Raw genomic sequence first — 20,508 nt, 5'->3', positions numbered from 1 at the left:
TATCATTATTTTAAAATAAATTATCCATCTTTCTTTTATATATTAATCTTAATTACTTTCTATAAGTTGTAAATAATTTCTTTTTTAAATTAATAATTTATAATTCTACAAAGAAGAAAATTTTATGTACATAGATTTTAAAGTTTCATTAAAATATTAATTTTACTTGTAAATAAATTGAAAGTTTTATGTGCTTAATATTATAAAATAAAGATTTATTCTTATAAAAAGTTAATACTATCTATATAATAAAATATTTTAAATTTAATTTTGCGTAACTACTTTTTAAGAAGCTCGCTACTAGATTTTTATCACTATTTTTTAAGAAAAAATAAGTTTTGAAACAATGGTCCCTTTAGGCAATACATATTCAATTGCATTAATACTGAAATGTACATATATGTATTATGTATAATAAATAGGAAAATATTTTCAATTTACACATGATAAGGGTCAATAGCACACAGGAATATCTTAATTTCTATTGAATTAGTATAACTTAAAAATTATACAGACAATTTGTGAAAACTGTAAAGGAATTAGGTATTCATATTTTATTTTAACTTTTTAAGTACACAAAATGGAATATAATGGTACATAAAGACGTGGTTAGTGTCATATGGCATTCTTTACGAGCCAACTTTAGGTTCAATTGGAGAAATCATCCAAAGTAGGTACTTAAGTACCATATTTTCAAAAATATATCACTTGCATATCAAATGTGTATCAAGAAACAAATATTATGCAATTTAATGTACTCTGTTTTTTAATACCACCCAGGATTATGTAATATCTCCTCACCAAACGGTGTAACAAATACGTTCAAAAGTATACTGTAAGTAATTTGACATAGTAGCGAAATCCGTTTGTCTCCATTTTACTTGAGCTGTACCAACACCATGAAGTAAGTTACTACAGCACCGAGCACCTGTAAAAATAAAGTACCTAATTAAAAATCTTACATACACAACCTCATGCCTATCTCCCAAGGGGGTAGGAACACCATCACACCATCATCAGTCAATCATCAGTCTTTTCATGCATGCTCGTCGATTAAAGGTACTTTAAATTTAGCCCTTCTTTAATATTTCAGCAATCTCTAAAACGCTAATTTAAAATCTTATTGTTAAAATTAAATACCATGACAAAAAAAGATTGACATAATACCAATTACTTCCAAGTCATGCTAGAGAGACTTTTTAGGACACCCTATAATTTACTATAGGGTCAGTAACATGTGAGCGATGGTTCAGATAATGCATAGTCCTATTTCCCATTAAGTTAATTGTTGACTTAATTACCAGCATAACATATCATCATACAAAACATTGCCAATTTATACTCCAAAACTTTTTTTAAGTCATACAAACATTGATGTAGCAATGGACCACGTACCGAAGCAAAAAGATCAAGTGACACTGTGAAGAACTTGGCTCCGGAGATGCTCATGGCTTTCTGGCACTGCTGGCACACGATCTGGACGAAGGTCTTCGCTTCCTCGGAGCCATCGTACCACTGGCAGGAGTAAGCGGCTTCCATTACTGATGAACTCTGGGAATTGCAAAAAGTGAGTAAATGAGAGAGAGAGAGAGAGAGAGAGAGAAAGAAAAAGAGAGAAAGAGAAAGAAAAAGAGAAAGAGAAAGAGAAAGAGAAAGAGAAAGAGAAAGAGAAAGAGAAAGAGAAAGAGAAAGAGAAAGAGAAAGAGAAAGAGACAGACAAGCAGAAAATCCTGATCATAATTTCTTTTCAAAATCTTTAGTAAAACCAGGAAATTTAAAAATAATATTAATTTGATTTCCACTCACCTCTTCAATGAGCCTGTTCCCGAAGATACAGAAGTGGAACACCTGGCCCAGGGTATAGCTGAGGTAGCCGATAGTACTAAACGCGTAGACGTTAATTCCATTGATCTGAAAAAGAACACAATTTTAATAAAGGTTTATTTAACTTTTCGTTTTCTTCTCATCTATACATATAATAAAATCGTAGAAAAGTGCAGTCTGTACATTGAAAATAAAAATAAAAAAAATAGCAGGGGTTATTGTTATGTCGATGTCGAACCCAAAAATGTAATTAACTTTTTTTTTGTCTGTTTGTCTGTTTGTCTGTTTGTCTGTTTGTCTGTTCGTCTGTGCGCGCTAATCTCAGAAACGGCTGATCCGAGTTGGATGCGGTTTTCACGAATATATTGTGGGATGCTTAAATTTACATTTAGTGTTTGTTTCATGTCAATCGGTTCATAAATAAAAAAGTTATGTCAAATTAAAGAATCACGTCGAACATTCTATGCTTATACCATTAATCTCCGCAACTATTTGACGGATTTGGTTGTAATTTGGTACAGATATAGTTTAGAACCTTAGAAAGGACATAGATATATTTTTATTTCAAAAATCAAAAAATAAAAATAAGAAATAAATTATTTATAAATAATTCTATGTCGATCGTTACACGACTTCGGTTCATGTTATTGTTTTAATTTATCGAAAAAAAGTAAATAAATAGTAAAAAGGTATGAAAAAAATAATATCAATATAATAAAACATTTAGTACAAAGAAAATGCTCTAACGGAGTATAGATAATTCTATGTCGATCGTTACACGACTTCGGTTCATGTTATTGTTTTAATTCATCGAAAAAAAGTAAATAAATAGTAAAAAGGTATGAAAAAAATAATATCAATATAATTAAACATTTAGTACAAAGAAAATGCCCGAACGGAGTATAAATAAATAATCCAAGTTGTCTTTATCCTCGATAGACGGCGTTGGGATCGAAATAGATCGCGCTATGGTTTCGTTACATTCATTTGGTTGGGTATCGGCCGAGCGCTTCGGTACTATCGTAGAAAAAGTGTATTATCAGTCGTATGATTATTTGTCTGTAGTGGTCCTGCTGTTTCGTATATTCTAAATTGGTTTCGTTGTATTTGTCAATTAATAAGTTTATTTGTTGGGTTTTCCTGGTTTTTTGGTTAAACTATTTAACGTAGGTTTAGTTTGATATCGATTATTAGTAGTTACTGTAGTTAGTTTTTTTAATAAAATTGTAAGTCTAATTTATAAATTAATTAAATTAGATTTAAGTCGTTTCTTTTAAATTATTTAGTTTAAGCTTGGTTATTATAGCATAGAGGATAGGTTGTGTCATCACTGCGATGGTGGTTTGGAGGATACGGCGCGGCATACGCTCGAAGAATGTTCTGCATGGGCAGAGCCGCGCCGTGAACTCATTGCAGTACTCGGCGGTAGAGACCTCTCACTGTCGACTGTTATACAAGCTATGGTCGACAATGAGAGTGCATGGGACGGAGTCGCTTCCTTCTGTGAACAAGTCATGTTGGCAAAGGAAGCGGCTGAAAGGGAGAGGGAATCAAGATCTTTTCCCTCCCGCCGTAGACGCGCCAATCGTCAGCGCCGTGAGGCGGCAGCCGATCTACGACCTCCATAGGAAAGGCCTGCGGGCGACTGACTGGGGGAGTCAGACGTCCGCTGTATAGGCGAGAGTAGGCGTTAGCGTAGTGTTCCATGCGCGCTACTCGAGGAAGGGAAGCAGCCTCCCAGGGCCGCTAACGTGGCGGGACCTGCCGCAAACGAGCGGTAGGTCGAAGCCTGCCGGGTGCGGTGAATCCGTGAGGGCAGCCCGGATCACGGCCACAGGCAGTGGAGGAACACCGCGGTGGTTTTAGCCGGTAAGAGTCCGGCACACCCCCCGTCGTCCCCACGGCGTGGGAAGTCCATGAGGATTTCCATCGCGTTACAAAAAAAAAAAAAAAATAGGTTGTAATATAATTTATTTTTTAATTGTTATAAATTCGTAATTCGTAGCTTTCTTTAGTTTTAAGTTAGTTTAAGTCCGTTTTTAAACTATTTTTTCAATGCCCTAAGTGAGTATACATCTATTAAATTCAAACGCAGAGCTCATTATGTTGATTTTTGAAGAGTTCCCTGGAATATCTTCCACATCTCATTTTTGAAGAGATCCCGCGAGATCGGGAACTATGTGGTTAAAACCTAAAATTTGCCGGAAGTCACTATTCCACGCGAACGAAGTCGCGGGCAAAAGCTAGTCTAATAATATAATTAGCAGTTTATCTTGTCGCAAAAATAAAACTAACGTTTCGAAACCAATTTGTATCCAGACTTGAGCAAGTGGCATTATTTAAGAACATTTTAATAGTGAAGTCTAGTAAACACCAGACACCACTTTATAAAATATACCACTTTAACTTTTCTTAAAGTAGGAATTACTTGAAGTATTACTCGTATTATTAATGGTTTACACCCATACTATTATAATAACAGACGATGACCGTATTATTAATTTTCTGTGACGTTAAATGATTAGATCATCACTGGATCGTAAAAATGAGTAATGATCATTTGATATTGGTCTGGGACCGATCAAGCGGAGCGGTTACATGAATGACGGGTAATATTTTTACGTAATAATTCTTACACAAATGTCAAACGTATAGGTATTGGGCATGTTTTTTTAGTTTGAAGGTTTCATGAGAAACATATTTTTCCCACATTAGTCGTAGTTGTAGAGTTTAGAATACCCTTGATAACAGAATAATCACCATTATTCATGGTTATCATTCGTCATCGTCATTATATCATAAGATGTCCACTACCGGTCAATAGGCCTCCCTCAAGTACTTCCAAATAGGCCGGCATGTTTACATAACACAGTCCTTAGCAATTGTTTTCTATACAAAATCGTTACTAAGGATTAATTATGTTATACTGCTTACCTTAGTAGCCTGGTAAGCCAGTAGAGTGAGTGTAATAGTTGACACCAACATGTGGAACAGGAGGGCTGTACCATACGTGTCTCCAATTGATGCTACCAATCTGAAAACAATGCCAGTTTTAAAATTAATATATGTATATATTTTTTATATTACCACGCCTTTTATCCCCCTAGGGATAGGCAAAGGTGCACATTATGGCACGTAATGCCACTGTACAGTGTACACCCACTTTTCACAATTTATGTTATAAGGCCCATGTAATAGAGGGTGAGTCTATTGCCACATACTAGGCGCATTTCCAGACTCCGTGCTACTACTGAGAAATTTTAGAAAAACCGAAAAAAGCTCAGCGTGACTTCGCCCGACCCGGAAATCAAACCCGATACCCCTTGCCTAGCCTAGCAGTCGCACTAGCAACCACTCGGCATTAACATTACTATGAGAGAGATCCGATGTTTAAATGCAAAGAAAGAACACAAATCGAAGTTAAACCAATTACTCACAAATAAACGATAACATCTAAAACGTCTGAACCATTAACCAACAAAACAAACTCCACTTAAACTAAATCAAGATTCATACGCCGCCATTTCTTGATATCTCAAACGAATTTTAAATTCAAATTAAACCATATTCCGAGTTCACAACTTCAAACACGAAGTTTTCCGAAGTTAGCCGAAGTTTTACCGAAGTGGGAATGACTTCTAACCACAGATTATAGAGCTCCGGAGAATAGTTTGCACGTTAGTGGGCCCAAAGGGTCTATTAAGTTCAATTAGAATGGGTAATTGTATTCTATTCATATCTTTGAGTTATATTTCCTATTAAGGGTAGATTTTCTTGGAATTTTGGCCAATGTCTCGTTCTCTAATAGTTGGAACTTTAATCAAAGTCAGTTATAGTGTTGTACATATTATGATTTTACATAGCGTTTATTATGTGGCCCAAGCTATCTCATACAACGGCCTTACATCGATGGTCTGACTTATTATAAAATATGCAACGTCACGCCATTTATCCCCGAAGGGGTAAGCAGAGGTCACCCTCTTTTCACCATTTGTGTTATAAATCCCATGTATTAGGGGGGGTGAGCCTATTGCCATATACTGGACACAATTCCAGACTCGGTGCTACCGAGAAATTTTCGAAAAGCTGAACTTTTGAAAATGTATATCTGTCGTTCAGTCGTCTAGTAAAGCTATTTGCTCGTTCCATAGTGTAGATTCCTATGAAGAAGAACGAGCAAGAAACTCCATATGTTACTCTTTTTCAATCAGATTCACAATACAATTCTTGGCAACATTACTCTCTCTCATATCTCACCTGACAACATGTTTGTGCCTCTCCACCCAATACTTGATAGCTGACCGCGCCAGCATCTCCTGTTTCGGAGTCAGTCCATTAGGGTTGTTGTTCTGCTGTCCAAAGGTCTGCAGTCTACCACCAGCCCCTCGCAACGTCATGCCGAAGTCCTGCTGCGTGGAGTATATGCCGCGGATGTCCATGTCCACCGTATCGGGAATCTTTTCGGATTTCTCTGTTGAAAAAGGGCTAATTTGAAAGGAATTTAGAAACACTGATTGATTAAATAAATGATACTGCTGAAAAATTTTGTTAATAATTTTTTTAAAGGAGAAAATCTTCCAATGTCTTCTTCCACCTTGAGCGAGGCAAGAGGGAGTGTCACACCCCGTCCCTACTTCTGTTTTTCGAGCCGGGAGCCCCGGTAACCCGCTAGGCAGTCCGCAGAAAAGAACTTGTGTGACTGAGGTTCAAACCCGGGATTTTTTGTCCACATTAGTACAACAATGTACCCGTGTTCAATCACAGAGCTAACTGCATATACCTACGTCTTTTTTAAACAACAGGAATGCTTTATTGCTAAATCATATAATTTTTTTATTTTATGTTTTTATGCTATGTTTTTGATGTCAACTAAAAATGCATTTCAAGTACAATTAGTGTACCTATTTAAAATCTATTTCTAGTCGGAAATATACCTCTACTAATTTAATTGAGCTCCTATATTAATAAAAGTAAGGCTGCTTTTCTAAAATAGCATAAAGTTTCCTTCAAGATTTTTGGCCTTACCAGTCGAAGAAGCGCGGAACAGCTCAGCAGTATTGGGCCGGTAGGTGTCCAGCGAAGCACTGAGTTCCATGAGAGGCTTCATGATGGCCTTCAGATGCTGTAGCTGTTCACATGCGAAGATCAGCCAGGAGCAGAACATGACGTCCATAAGATTTGCTATTGCCATTGAGAAGAGGAGCCAGTAGACCTGCAGAAGGAATTTGTGAAGAAAAATGTTAATAGGATTTCTTCTTCTATGACGTTAATACGTATGTTGCTTTTTTGAGGGGGAAAATCATCCAATGACTTATCCCGCCTTGGGCAAGGCGAGAGGGAGTGTCAGACTCTTACTAACTGAAAACCATTCCGTTCCTAGCTTGCTTTTCGAGCCGAAACCCCGATAACCCGCTAGAGTCCGCAATTTAATTCTGTAAGTGGATTATAGAGTACATAGATACTCAGTATTTAATAAAGTTCTCAAAACTACAGGTCTCTGATAAGAAAGAATATAAAAATCTAAAAACTGATTTTCAAGAATGTAAAAAGAAAATACTGGACAATTTGAAGTTAAATCATTTAATATTTTTTCGACTAGTAGCACATTCATAATTGTAGAATATTTTTCTCTTTAATTTTAAATAACTTACCTGAAACGCGAAAGCAATAATATACATGGTGCCGCTCATAGCATTGAACGGGTACCAGGCTTTCAGAGGCAGTCGAGGGGCTACTTCTGTCAACGTCTCATTCGTTTCCTTGCTTGTAATCAGACGGACTGATTCACCGAAGAATGTGAGTGTGACCCAGCCTGAGAATGGGAGAACATAACTTTAGAAGAGTTTCAAAATTCATAACAACGAAAGTTAAGTAGAAGTACACAGTAAATTTGACGTAGGTCCCATTTTGACCAGTAGTATCACGAGTTCTGGGTAATACGGGGTGAGCCCACTGTCAAAAATCGAAACACTTAATAATTCTTTGCTCTACCCGATTCGTCCCTGAGAACGATTTCCCCTTTGTTGGAATTAATTTTTATACCCAATTCACTATTTTCTTCTTCATTATTAAAACTTCTAAAGTAATCCAAATACAACGAGAACACGACGGTCATTAGGAGCTCAGAAGTAACAAGAGGTGTGCTTACATTTTTAACGAAAGGTAAAGGAGTTTTCTTTGCGCAGCGCAAGACAGATGCCCTCTTGAGGCCCATACGTTATATGGAAAGATGGCAGGTGAAGCAACAAGGCGGCTTTTTGGTGTTAATATTGTGTTGGAAATACGGTAGATACTGGTTTTTATATAGAAAGTTGATGTTGTGAGGTTAGTTGGTACATATTGGCGCCCAACGTGGGACACTTCTGTATTTTTTTTGTTTTGCATGTATTAAGTTTTATGAAAGTTTATATTCGTATATAATGATACAGCTATTTGTATATAATATGGAACATTCCCTGGATTTTATATTGCTTAGTTGTTGAAAGTTATTCACCTAAAAAACTATGTTTTTTTATGGAATCTGTAAAGAAATCAGCGCTGCCCATGGACACCCGCACCACTAGAGGAGTTACTGATGCATTGCCAGCCTTTCAGAAAGGAATACTTAATAACAAACTTCTTAAAAACTAAGCGTTATCATAATACTCTTCTGTTTTTACTATATTAAAAAAGTAGCTCTTATTAAATAACAAAGCTGCATTTACAATATTACTGCACTACCCCACAAATAAGCTCACAAACTGTTACGGTACGGTCCACTAAATCAGAATAAACGTAGCGGAACAAGCAAGATCCGATTCCCGGGTCGGGCAAGTATTGCTGGGCTTGTTTTCGAAAATATCTCAGGAGTCTCGAAATGTGTCCGGTGTATACCAATAGGTTCATTTCCTAATACATGGGACTTGACATAAATTGTGGAAAGTGGGTGTACATTGTACAGTGGCATTATTACGTGCCATCACGTGCGGGCCATAAATTGTCTCTGCCTACCCCTTCGAGGATAAAAGGCGTGACGGTATATTTGTTAAACAGAGTGTACACTGATTTCTAAAATTCATTATTGTGTTTGGGACTACATAAAAACTGGTGGAACAATCAAGTGAGATCTTGCTTCAGTATGTTTCCCTGGTACATTCACACTCTCGGTTCAGTTTGGCAGTTAAGTGCATACCAACATTTTACTGTTTTTAACCGACTTTAAAATTAGTAAAATTTTACTTACTGACAACTGATAGGACAGTCATGCCGCAGATGAAGTATAGGAGCCTCCTCATCTTGGTGAGCGCGATCTGATGGTAGCGGGCATCAGACTCCGTGAACAAAGGGTGGCTGTTCGACTGGTTCCATACTGCTAGAGTCCTGGTAAAGAAGGTTAGGAATTATATTACTAGTTCAGAAGATTGACGACAGCTTCACTGAAGGACAGACTAATAAACTATTATTTATTTCTTTATTTGTAGACATTTCAAAAGTACCTACAAGTATTTATGGTTTAATTGGAATTAATGATTTGACCTTGACTTTTACTGTTGGAGATTGAGCGGAACAAAGTTAGTTTTCTAATTAAATTTAACAACTTTTACTGTTTAGGTACTCATTAAAGTATTTAATAAAGTAACTCGACTAATTTCAAGGCACGCCTGGGACTCATATTCATGAGCAGCATTGCACGACGATCTGCGAAGAGCGTAAAGTACAGCCAAATGAATATTTTTTGGATTTTCTAGAGGTATCGTTCGGTATCGCATTGTTTGTTATTTTTCGACTTCCCGCATTAATTTCACAATATTTTATTTCAAGAAAAAGTTTCTAGAAAAACTGTTTAAAAATAAAATTAAAATAACTGCTCCTTTTCCATTATAGTTAACGGTGAGCCAGTTAAGCTTCAAATGCAGTAAAATGCAATTATTATTTTACTATTCTCTTAATTATTACCTCTGCGTAAAAGCAAGCATTAAATATTGTTGAGTAATTTTCATAAATAACACATAAAATATGAACAAATAAAAACTCATTTCATTTTACGATTATACACTACGATAGCAATTGATGCGATGTTCATAATTTTACTTACATTCGTTACATGTGTTAAAGCTAGACAGAAGTCCAATAAAGGTTCTAATTATGTATTTTTCGACTAGTTAAATTCAATACATAATTTTGAATTGTCTAAAATAATAGTTTTCTACGAATTTTGAACGAAAATGTGTGTTGTGATCCATTTCTGTTTTGCGTCAAATAACATATCCACTTTTTTATGAAAATTACGCATATAATAAAATCAATTAATTAGAGTGTGTTTTAATATTAGTACCGTATAATCGGGTTTATTTGACCCTTTTTTGACTCCCTCCTGTATTGGGCGAAATGAGAAGGAGTATCAGACTCTTACTGACTAAAATCCACCCTGTAGGACTCCTGCTTTTTGAGCCGGAACCCTGGTAACCTGCTAGGCAGTTTGCACTACTGGTGGTTACCCCCATCTGTGGTAGTCTAATGTAACTTACAGACAGAGACAGGCGTGAGGTTATATATAATATGTATGTATGTAAAAAACTAATATATACGCTATTCTGAATTCCTAGTCATCAAAGTTACCCCAGTGGGTCGAAATAACTCGAACTTGCCCATACAATAATTTGAATAACAAGGTTACATAACTTATGTAAGCTACAGAAAGACAAAAACTTATAAAAAAGTTAACAAAACAAACATACAATCAGACTGTATTGAAAGAATTATGGTTTAAAGATACTCTTTATCTATTTCTTCGTAAACCTTTATGTATGTGGGAACGAACAACTGTTTTCAGTGTAAACTTAGATACAACTTAATACAACGATACTTGATTGTAACTTATTAAGTTATTTACTAACCGTCGTACTAAGTTATTTAATGATTACTTAATCCAGTCTCTAGCAATGTTTTCGATGCAAAATAGTTACTAAGGTATAATTCAAGTAATAATCAATAACTGTTTCTGTTTGCGGCTGTCTCTGAATATGGCAGTAAGATTCTATTAAGTAATGACAGGTTCTGTAACAGTTTAGATATTAATTTAAAACGTATGATTTGGATTTGAAGAAACTTTTTCTTTTTCAAGTTGTTAGTAGTTATTTATTACATAAACTTAGGTAAGCACATAATATAAGCTACTCGGTCAAATTACATTGTTTTGATTTCTGTAATCTGAAAAATATTTTATTATGAAAAAGATTTTGATAATACACAATAACTTAATCTTATGATTTGGTTCTAAAAATGCAATATTCCACATTTCATTTCGTTTTCTAGCTGACCCGGCAAACTTCGTACCGCCTCAAACATAATTTTCTCATCTTTTAAACCTTCCCTAGGCTTCTAGCTGTTCTCGAGTTTTAGCGAGACTAACGAACTACGATTGTACTTTATTTGTTTTTTTTTATTTATAAATGTATATTATATAAATCTATACATATAATAAAATCGTAGAAAAGTGCTGTCTGTACATTGAAAATAAAAATAAAAAAAATAGCAGGGGTTATTGTTATGTCGATGTCGAACCCAAAAATGTAATTAACTTTTTTTTTGTCTGTTTGTCTGTTTGTCTGTTTGTCTGTTCGTCTGTGCGCGCTAATCTCAGAAACGGCTGATCCGAGTTGGATGCGGTTTTCACGAATATATTGTGGGATGCTTAAATTTACATTTAGTGTTTGTTTCATGTCAATCGGTTCATAAATAAAAAAGTTATGTCAAATTAAAGAATCACGTCGAACATTCTATGCTTATACCATTAATCTCCGCAACTATTTGACGGATTTGGTTGAAATTTGGTACAGATATAGTTTAGAACCTTAGAAAGGACATAGATATATTTTTATTTCAAAAATCAAAAAATAAAAATAAAAATAAGAAATAAATTATTTATAAATAATTCTATGTCGATCGTTACACGACTTCGGTTCATGTTATTGTTTTAATTCATCGAAAAAAAGTAAATAAATAGTAAAAAGGTATGAAAAAAATAATATCAATATAATAAAACATTTAGTACAAAGAAAATGCTCTAACGGAGTATAGATAATTCTATGTCGATCGTTACACGACTTCGGTTCATGTTATTGTTTTAATTCATCGAAAAAAGTAAATAAATAGTAAAAAGGTATGAAAAAAATAATATCAATATAATTAAACTTTTAGTACAAAGAAAATGCCCGAACGGAGTATAAATAAATAATCCAAGTTGTCTTTATCCTCGATAGATGGCGTTGGGATCGAAATAGATCGCGCTATGGTTTCGTTACATTCATTTGGTTGGGTATCGGCCGAGCGCTTCGGTACTATCGTAGAAAAAGTGTATTATTATCAGTCGTATGATTATTTGTCTGTAGTGGTCCTGCTGTTTCGTATATTCTAAATTGGTTTCGTTGTATTTGTTAATTAATAAGTTTATTTGTTGGGTTTTCCTGGTTTTTTGGTTAAACTATTTAACGTAGGTTTAGTTTGATATCGATTATTAGTAGTTACTGTAGTTAGTTTTTTTAATAAAATTGTATGTCTAATTTATAAATTAATTAGATTAGATTTAAGTCGTTTCTTTTAAATTATTTAGTTTAAGCTTGGTTATTATAGCATAGAGGATAGGTTGTAATATAGTTTCTTTTTTAATTGTTATAAATTCGTAATTCGTGGCTTTCTTTAGTTTTAAGTTAGTTTAAGTCCGTTTTTAAACTATTTTTTCAATGCCCTAAGTGAGTATACATCTATTAAATTCAAACGCAGAGCTCATTATGTTGATTTTTGAAGAGTTCCCTGGAATATCTTCCACATCTCATTTTTGAAGAGATCCCGCGAGATCGGGAACTATGTGGTTAAAACCAAAAATTTGCCGGAAGTCACTATTCCACGCGAACGAAGTCGCGGGCAAAAGCTAGTGTATAAATAAGTATTGATTTTATTCTGTTTTTGCTTCAGAACAAATGGGCCTAACCGGAGTGATACCAGTGTTTCAAACGAAACCAACGTGAAACAACGCTAGTGGTTTGTTTCATCGCGTAAGTGAGGTTACCAGGAACTCATAATTTTGTAAGAGTATTGTATTTCGTTGCGGGATCCAAAACAGTTATTCATGTCCTTGGGACGCACCGGACTTCAGTGTTCCGGTGTTTTCATGGTTGTATCTACTGTAGATCCTGGCTTACTGGCGTTATAGCGGTTTTAGGAAGTCGTAGGGGCTTCTACCGTTAAAAAAAATACAAAGACCCTAAGACAGTAAATCTTTTGTTCCACCTCAGAATTCATCATCATACTCTCTAATACATCACAAAACTTCAATAGATGAAGTAAAATAAATGAAATGTCCCCTATTTTCCTTTTACAACCACTAAAAGTAAATTGTTTTAAAGCATGACTGCACTTTACCCACGGATCGTGATTCAATTTCAAAAGAAATACATGAAAGACGAACATTTCAATATCTTTATAGGAAACTAGCTTTTATTCGTGACTTTGTTCGCGTTGTAAAGAATATATATTATAATATATTTTTAAATTAAAATTAAAATACTTTAAAAATTTTAATACAATATAAAAAAAATACATTTTCTTTTATGGAGTACCAGGGCAACAGAAATTGGAAGAGTTCTGCTACTAAACGCATGCGTTATTATAACCAGTACACCGCCGTGAATAATTTACCCATTTTCATAACAAAAACAAAACCACGTCGACCGTTATAACGAAAAAAAAAACAATACAACATTTGAATTTGAAAATAGAATACAAAACAAAAATATAAATCTATACATATAATAAAATCGTAGAAAAGTGCTGTCTGTACATCTATACATATAATAAAATCGTAGAAAAGTGCTGTCTGTACATTGAAAATAAAAATAAAAAAAATAGCAGGGGTTATTGTTATGTCGATGTCGAACCCAAAAATGTAATTAACTTTTTTTTTGTCTGTTTGTCTGTTTGTCTGTTTGTCTGTTCGTCTGTGCGCGCTAATCTCAGAAACGGCTGATCCGAGTTGGATGCGGTTTTCACGAATATATTGTGGGATGCTTAAATTTACATTTAGTGTTTGTTTCATGTCAATCGGTTCATAAATAAAAAAGTTATGTCAAATTAAAGAATCACGTCGAACATTCTATGCTTATACCATTAATCTCCGCAACTATTTGACGGATTTGGTTGAAATTTGGTACAGATATAGTTTAGAACCTTAGAAAGGACATAGATATATTTTTATTTCAAAAACCAAAAAATAAAAATAAGAAATAAATTATTTATAAATAATTCTATGTTGATCGTTACACGACTTCGGTTCATGTTATTGTTTTAATTCATCGAAAAAAAGTAAATAAATAGTAAAAAGGTATGTTATATATATATATATTTTTTTTTTTTTTTAAATAAAACGTTGCCCCACATTAGGATTTTCTCCTGTGTCGTGGGTGCGTTTACAAACATACAAGTTCACATACACATGACACCCAGACCCGAAACAACAATTTGTGGATCACACAAAGAGTTGCTCCGTGCGGGAATCGAACCCGCTACCCGTTGCACGGCAGCCAGTTGCCCAGCCACCGCGCCAACCGTGCAGTCAAAGTCTATGTCGTTACACAAAATAATTCTATGTCGATCGTTACACGACTTCGGTTCATGTTATTGTTTTAATTTATCGAAAAAAGTAAATAAATAGTAAAAAGGTATGAAAAAAATAATATCAATATAATAAAACATTTAGTACAAAGAAAATGCTCTAACGGAGTATAGATAATTCTATGTCGATCGTTACACGACTTCGGTTCATGTTATTGTTTTAATTCATCGAAAAAAAGTAAATAAATAATAAAAAGGTATGAAAAATATAATATCAATATAATTAAACTTTTAGTACAAAGAAAATGCCCGAACGCAGTATAAATAAATAATCCAAGTTGTCTTTATCCTCGATAGATGGCGTTGGGATCGAAATAGATCGCGCTATGGTTTCGTTACATTCATTTGGTTGGGTATCGGCCGAGCGCTTCGGTACTATCGTAGAAAAACCGGCCAAGTGCGAGTTGGACTCGCCCATGAAGGGTTCCGTAACAGCAAGTAGATGACATAATATAGAAGTTGTAAAATAACTTGGTTTTACATAGTGTTTGTATGAACACCAAAGTTATATTTGCGGTTTTTGAAAATGTTTTATTTCTTAAAAACTAATAATAATATCTCGTTCAAACCAATTTTCGTTGTTAGTTTCTATTGAAATCTACAGCATATATTTTTTTTAGTTTTCTCACTCTCTTATTTTAAAAGTTATAGAGGGGGGACACTCATTTTTCCACTTTGGAAGCGTCTAACTTTCAAACGATTGATTTTGAGGAAGAGTGGTTTTAGGAACCTTAATGTCTTTTTTAAAGACCTATCCATAGACACCCATCACGGATATGTTAGATGAAAAAATTTTTTTTTGAATCAGTTCCATGTATGGAGTGCCCCCCTTTAATTTTTAAATTTATTAATTTTTATTCAAAATTCAAATAGCGGTTACCGAAATACATCATCCTACAAAGTTTCAACTATGTAGGCCCAACAGTTTCGGAAATAAATGGCTGTGACATACGGACGGACGGACGGACGGACGGACAGACAGACATGACGAATCTATAAGGGTTCCGTTTTTTGCCATTTGGCTACGGAACCCTAAAAAGTGTATTATCAGTCGTATGATTATTTGTCTGTAGTGGTCCTGCTGTTTCGTATATTCTTAATTGGTTTCGTTGTATTTGTCAATTAATAAGTTTATTTGTTGGGTTTTCCTGGTTTTTTGGTTAAACTATTTAACGTAGGTTTAGTTTGATATCGATTATTAGTAGTTACTGTAGTTAGTTTTTTTAATAAAATTGTAAGTCTAATTTATAAATTAATTAGATTAGATTCAAGTCGTTTCTTTTAAATTATTTAGTTTAAGCTTGGTTATTATAGCATAGAGGATAGGTTGTAATATAGTTTCTTTTTTAATTGTTATAAATTCGTAATTCGTAGCTTTCTTTAGTTTTAAGTTAGTTTAAGTCCGTTTTTAAACTATTTTTTCAATGCCCTAAGTGAGTATACATCTATTAAATTCAAACGCAGAGCTCATTATGTTGATTTTTGAAGAGTTCCTTGGAATATCTTCTACATCTCATTTTTGATGAGATCCCGCGAGATCGGGAACTATGTGGTTAAAACCAAAAATTTGCCGGAAGTCACTATTCCACGCGAACGAAGTCGCGGGCAAAAGCTAGTATTAAAATAAAAACTGTTACCATTGTAGGTAATAAAAGAGAAATGGAATTCAAAATTAAAATCATTCCAATTTCAAACTCTCCCTTTGTTTTAGATTGTGAAAATTAAAATTGGCTGCAAACACTTCGTGTCGGTCCGTTGAGGATATAATTGACAATTCTGACGCTCATTTTTTCAACATAATGGTATTATTACAGCTCTGTTTCCCTGGTATGTATGAAGTAAAAACACTTTTTAAAAGTTATATTTTTAGAGTTGGCGTATAAGTGTGGGAGAGCCATGCTTCGGCACGAATGGGCCGGTTCGACCGGAGTGATACCACGGCCTTACAGAAAACCGACGTGAAACAACGTTTGAGTTGTGTGAGTGAGGTTACCGGAGGCCCAATTATACCCCTTCCCAATCCCCGATTCCTCAACAACACTTAAATTTCTAACCCCCAAAATGCCGGCAACACATTTGTAAGTTTGATGTTTTAAGTGTCCGTGGGCGGCGGCGATTGCTAACCATCAGGTGATCCGTCTGCTCATTTACCGGCTTATTCCATAAAAAAATACCGAGAAAAGTATGAATTGTAAATATCACAGTATATGAAATTATGGTGGCACTTTTTGATTAAAACTAGTAATATACTAAATTTTATGTGATATAACGCTTATGTCATCATCAATCACCCGTCCATTCCATGATGAAACTGGCGAAATGTGAAATAATTGCACTTAACTGGTATTAAACTGTACGGAATTGTATTTCCGGTATAAAAAATAAAAACAAGTAAACTATATTAGTAACGCAGAATAAAAATAAATGTCCATTTACGAGAACTACAAATGCAAATTCTCTTTACTATTTTTATTTAAGTTAAAAATGTATGCAAAGATTTAAACAAATGCGTTGTGAAAATTTCGAGTAATAATATACTCGTATTATTGTATTAAATTTTCCAAACCATTATAGCAAGATACTCGTACAGGCGACTTTTTAACCGACATCCATTTTAAAAAAGGAACGTTGGAAAATTATATTCTTTTTATTGCCGTTTGTAGATAAAAGTCGTTCAGCGAATGAAGTGATAATTAAAAATTGGAATTGTGGACCGTTACTTTTTGTATTTAAAAAAAGATTACTGTTATTCTTTTCTTTTGTATTTTTTTTTGTGGAGTTGATTCTTTTTTCTTAATTAATTGGGTTTCTATGTGCTTCGGGTTTTTCTGTCGTCCTTTCTAGCACAAAAGGGTTGATAAAACAGTTCTAGTGAGGGTTATTAAAACTTTTAACATCAGTACCCTTAGTATGGATAGTAATTGGTTGGTTTATTCAAGCCGGCCAGTCAGAGCGCGCGAACTCGCTCTCGTTTCGATTACTTTAAACGTAAAACACTCGTACTAAGGGTACTGATCGGTCTTAAGATATTATTCTATATTATGGTCTCCAAAGGTACCCGTTGTATCATGATTAAGAACTGAAGTTGGAGTTGAAAACTTCAGACCATCTTTATCAGTCAAAAACACAAAAACGTTACGACGCAAGCGTATCTTCGGCTCAAACATGGTACGTGCACTACGTAGAAAACGTGCTAAACACAACTATTCAACCAATTTATATTGGTACTAAGAAAAAAACTATTTATTAGGCATGTTTATTGAGTATTTAACGTACGGCTGTCGTGATTACTATATTAAAATTTCTTACAGAATTAAAACCTACTCGTGAGAACCTCACTCACTCCACATAGACGAATATGAAAACCTACCTAAGCTAAGCGTCCACAGGCCCGCATCGTACGCATTCCATTTGACGTCATCAGGAAGCGTCGCATGTAGGCATTGCCGATGATGCGATCCGTACGATGCGGATCATTGGACGCAGTTGTACGAGTTTTTATTCAAGTCAAATTAAAATCCGTTACGTGCGGTGCGTACGATGCGGGCATGTGGACGCGTACCTTTAAAGATTAAAATAAATAGAGATTTAAAAGACTTACCTGTAAAAACTCTTAGAGTTCAAGGCGAAGAAACCCAACTTGATGATGGTGTGAGTGAAGAAGAGGACGGTGATGGTGTTGGCAGTCAGCTCGTTGACCTCATCCGAGTACTGGGCCATGTTGATGCCCATGCACGCGAAGTGGATGGTGATGAGGATCGCATGGGTGCTGGCGTAGATCTTACGAAGGAGGCCGGTCATGCCACCATTTTCTGTGTAGATGAAGTAGGAGTGTTAGTTTTTGGGATTAATGATGAAGAATTTTGTGGGGAAAGTGGTATTAAAGAAGATAGTTATAGTTAGTTTTACTAGGTAAGGTATTCTCAGTTTGACTTAATTGTATGCTTATGCGCCATTATCTTCTATTTGGCTGAACCGATTTTGATGCTGTTTTCGACAGAGTATTTTTCAGACTAGGGAGAAGGTTTTAGGTATCACCTGATGTAAAAGAAATGGAGGCGGTAAAGAAAATTGAAGGCGATTTACTTTAAAAAATGAGTTTAATTTCTATTGTCTACTTTTTTTCTAGTATTACATACTTTGACTTTGATTTGTCTATAAGTCTGTTGGATACGTTATGAGTCCTATGTAATATAGATCGATAGAATGACTTTAAAGGTAATTTAACTATCATACTAAATTCTTGTCGAACCAACAGTGGATATTAAATAAATGCTTAAGCATTTTCCTTAGCTATGAAAGACAAAATTACTATTTTTAGCAGAAACAGTAAACTTGAGAGACTTTTTAAAGCTTAACGAATAATAATGTCGATAAAATGGATCGACTAGGGACTTACAAAAATAAATCGGTTAAACGAGAATCAGCTAAAAATATATCTGCTTCCAAAAATATCGAAGGTTTTTTAGGAAGAAACTCCCAAAGGAACTTTAACATAATTTTTCCAAAGCTGCCATTTGATAATAACTTTTTATGACCTTGTTATGACACAAGAGTTGAAACGAACTAAGCAAAAATATCTCCTAATGTTTTCTACGAATTCTGAATCTGTGTTAATATTTATTAACTCTATATCAGCCGGTATAAACTAAATAATATTATCTAAAACGTCAACTGTAGCCAATTTGGATTGAAACTTATACTACTTTGTCTCTTTAAGTATTTTTTCTTCAGCTGGATTAATGGGTGTTATTGAAAATATATTTTTGTATATTCTTTCAAGTGACTTTCTCTCTTTCTTTTTACTAGTTTCCTCTCTCTTTCTTACTAAGTTCATAGATATTGATACAATATTATAAAAATAAATTATTATCCTTAACTTCACATTTCTATTTCATTACTTCTGGACAGTAGTGGATCAATTTGGGCTACTTCTTCAATATCTTCTAGTACATAATGTGCTTGTTATAGTATTAACTCTTACCTGAATGGTAATTGAAGAGGAAGTGTCCAGCTGCCTGCATCAACTTGATGTTGGGCATCAGGTCTGAGACCAGGCCCTGGGCTTTCACTTTGGTCATCATCTGAAATATTATTCTCATGTAAATTATCGACTGAATTAGAATTAATTACTTCTTTATCAATAACTTTATCTTTATCACCTTTTATTGTACAACCTGGATTAATTAGGTCAGTTTGAATAAATATACGAAACTTCTCACTTGTTACTTTAACAGTTAGCATCATAAAAGCTAATAAATTCTACATTGCATATTAAGGTAAGACAATACCTCAATATCACTACGCAACCTTGCAATAAATCAATCGATAAACTCATTACTATCATCAGCAAATATAACTTCATTAAATTCTTTATTAGACAGTTCAATTACTTTTAAAACAACCACAAATTTTCAAGCATTATCAAATATAAATTTTAAAATAAACAGTGAAGGAGAACATCGTAAGGAACTGGGCTTATAATTTCTAATTATAAGTTTGAAATTGCCAACCCACATTGAGCAAGCATGGTGATTAATGCTCAAATCTTCTCCGTACGAGATAAGGCCTTTGGTCAGCAGCGGCCACGTATAGGCTATTGATGATGATGACGATTAAAAATAAAAACATATCCATACTATACCTTGAATAATTTCCAAAAGCAACGTCTGTATTAAAGTTCAAATCTTATTATGTCAAAGATTTTGATCCCATTTTTCGAAACGTTAACAATGCGACGCGTGTAGCTTGCACACGTTATAGAAGTTAAATGATCGATTTTTAAATTCAGTGTCATGAGAATTTTCTGCGATGACGTGTAATTTGTATCATCCAATAGCGTCGCTTGCTTTGTGGGAACCGACCAGTGGTGTGACACCCGGTGCTTTCTTCTTCTTAATTATGGATAGAGCGACGATAGTTTCTTGTAATTATGTTGTCCCATCGATTGGACGATCGATATCTTCAAATCGGTCAATGTTAGTTTTAAACTCTGTTTGCTTTGACTTTTATTGTTTTTCATTCAACGTTTGTTTT

The 20,508-nt window shown here is 34.4% G+C and overlaps 1 protein-coding gene across 1 annotated transcript; it reads right to left on the bottom strand.

Moving 5' to 3' along the window:
• Positions 1 to 332: 332 nt before the first annotated feature.
• LOC118275101 (odorant receptor coreceptor) lies at positions 333 to 20,255 on the bottom strand. The gene is made up of 11 exons (XM_050696971.1): positions 20,117 to 20,255; positions 19,457 to 19,556; positions 18,074 to 18,284; positions 9,047 to 9,183; positions 7,476 to 7,636; positions 6,850 to 7,036; positions 6,082 to 6,295; positions 4,759 to 4,858; positions 1,807 to 1,911; positions 1,396 to 1,551; positions 333 to 928 (listed from the first exon to the last, which is right to left on the bottom strand). Exons 2-11 carry the CDS (start codon positions 19,554 to 19,556, stop codon positions 878 to 880), a joined length of 1,422 nt encoding a protein of 473 aa, XP_050552928.1. The 5' UTR covers positions 20,117 to 20,255; the 3' UTR covers positions 333 to 877.
• Positions 20,256 to 20,508: the final 253 nt, after the last annotated feature.

This window comes from Spodoptera frugiperda, chromosome 11, assembly GCF_023101765.2.
Source record: "Spodoptera frugiperda isolate SF20-4 chromosome 11, AGI-APGP_CSIRO_Sfru_2.0, whole genome shotgun sequence".
Lineage (NCBI taxonomy): Eukaryota > Metazoa > Arthropoda > Insecta > Lepidoptera > Noctuidae > Spodoptera > Spodoptera frugiperda.
Note: the sequence above shows the minus strand (reverse complement) of the source record. Positions and strands in the feature narration are given on the sequence as shown.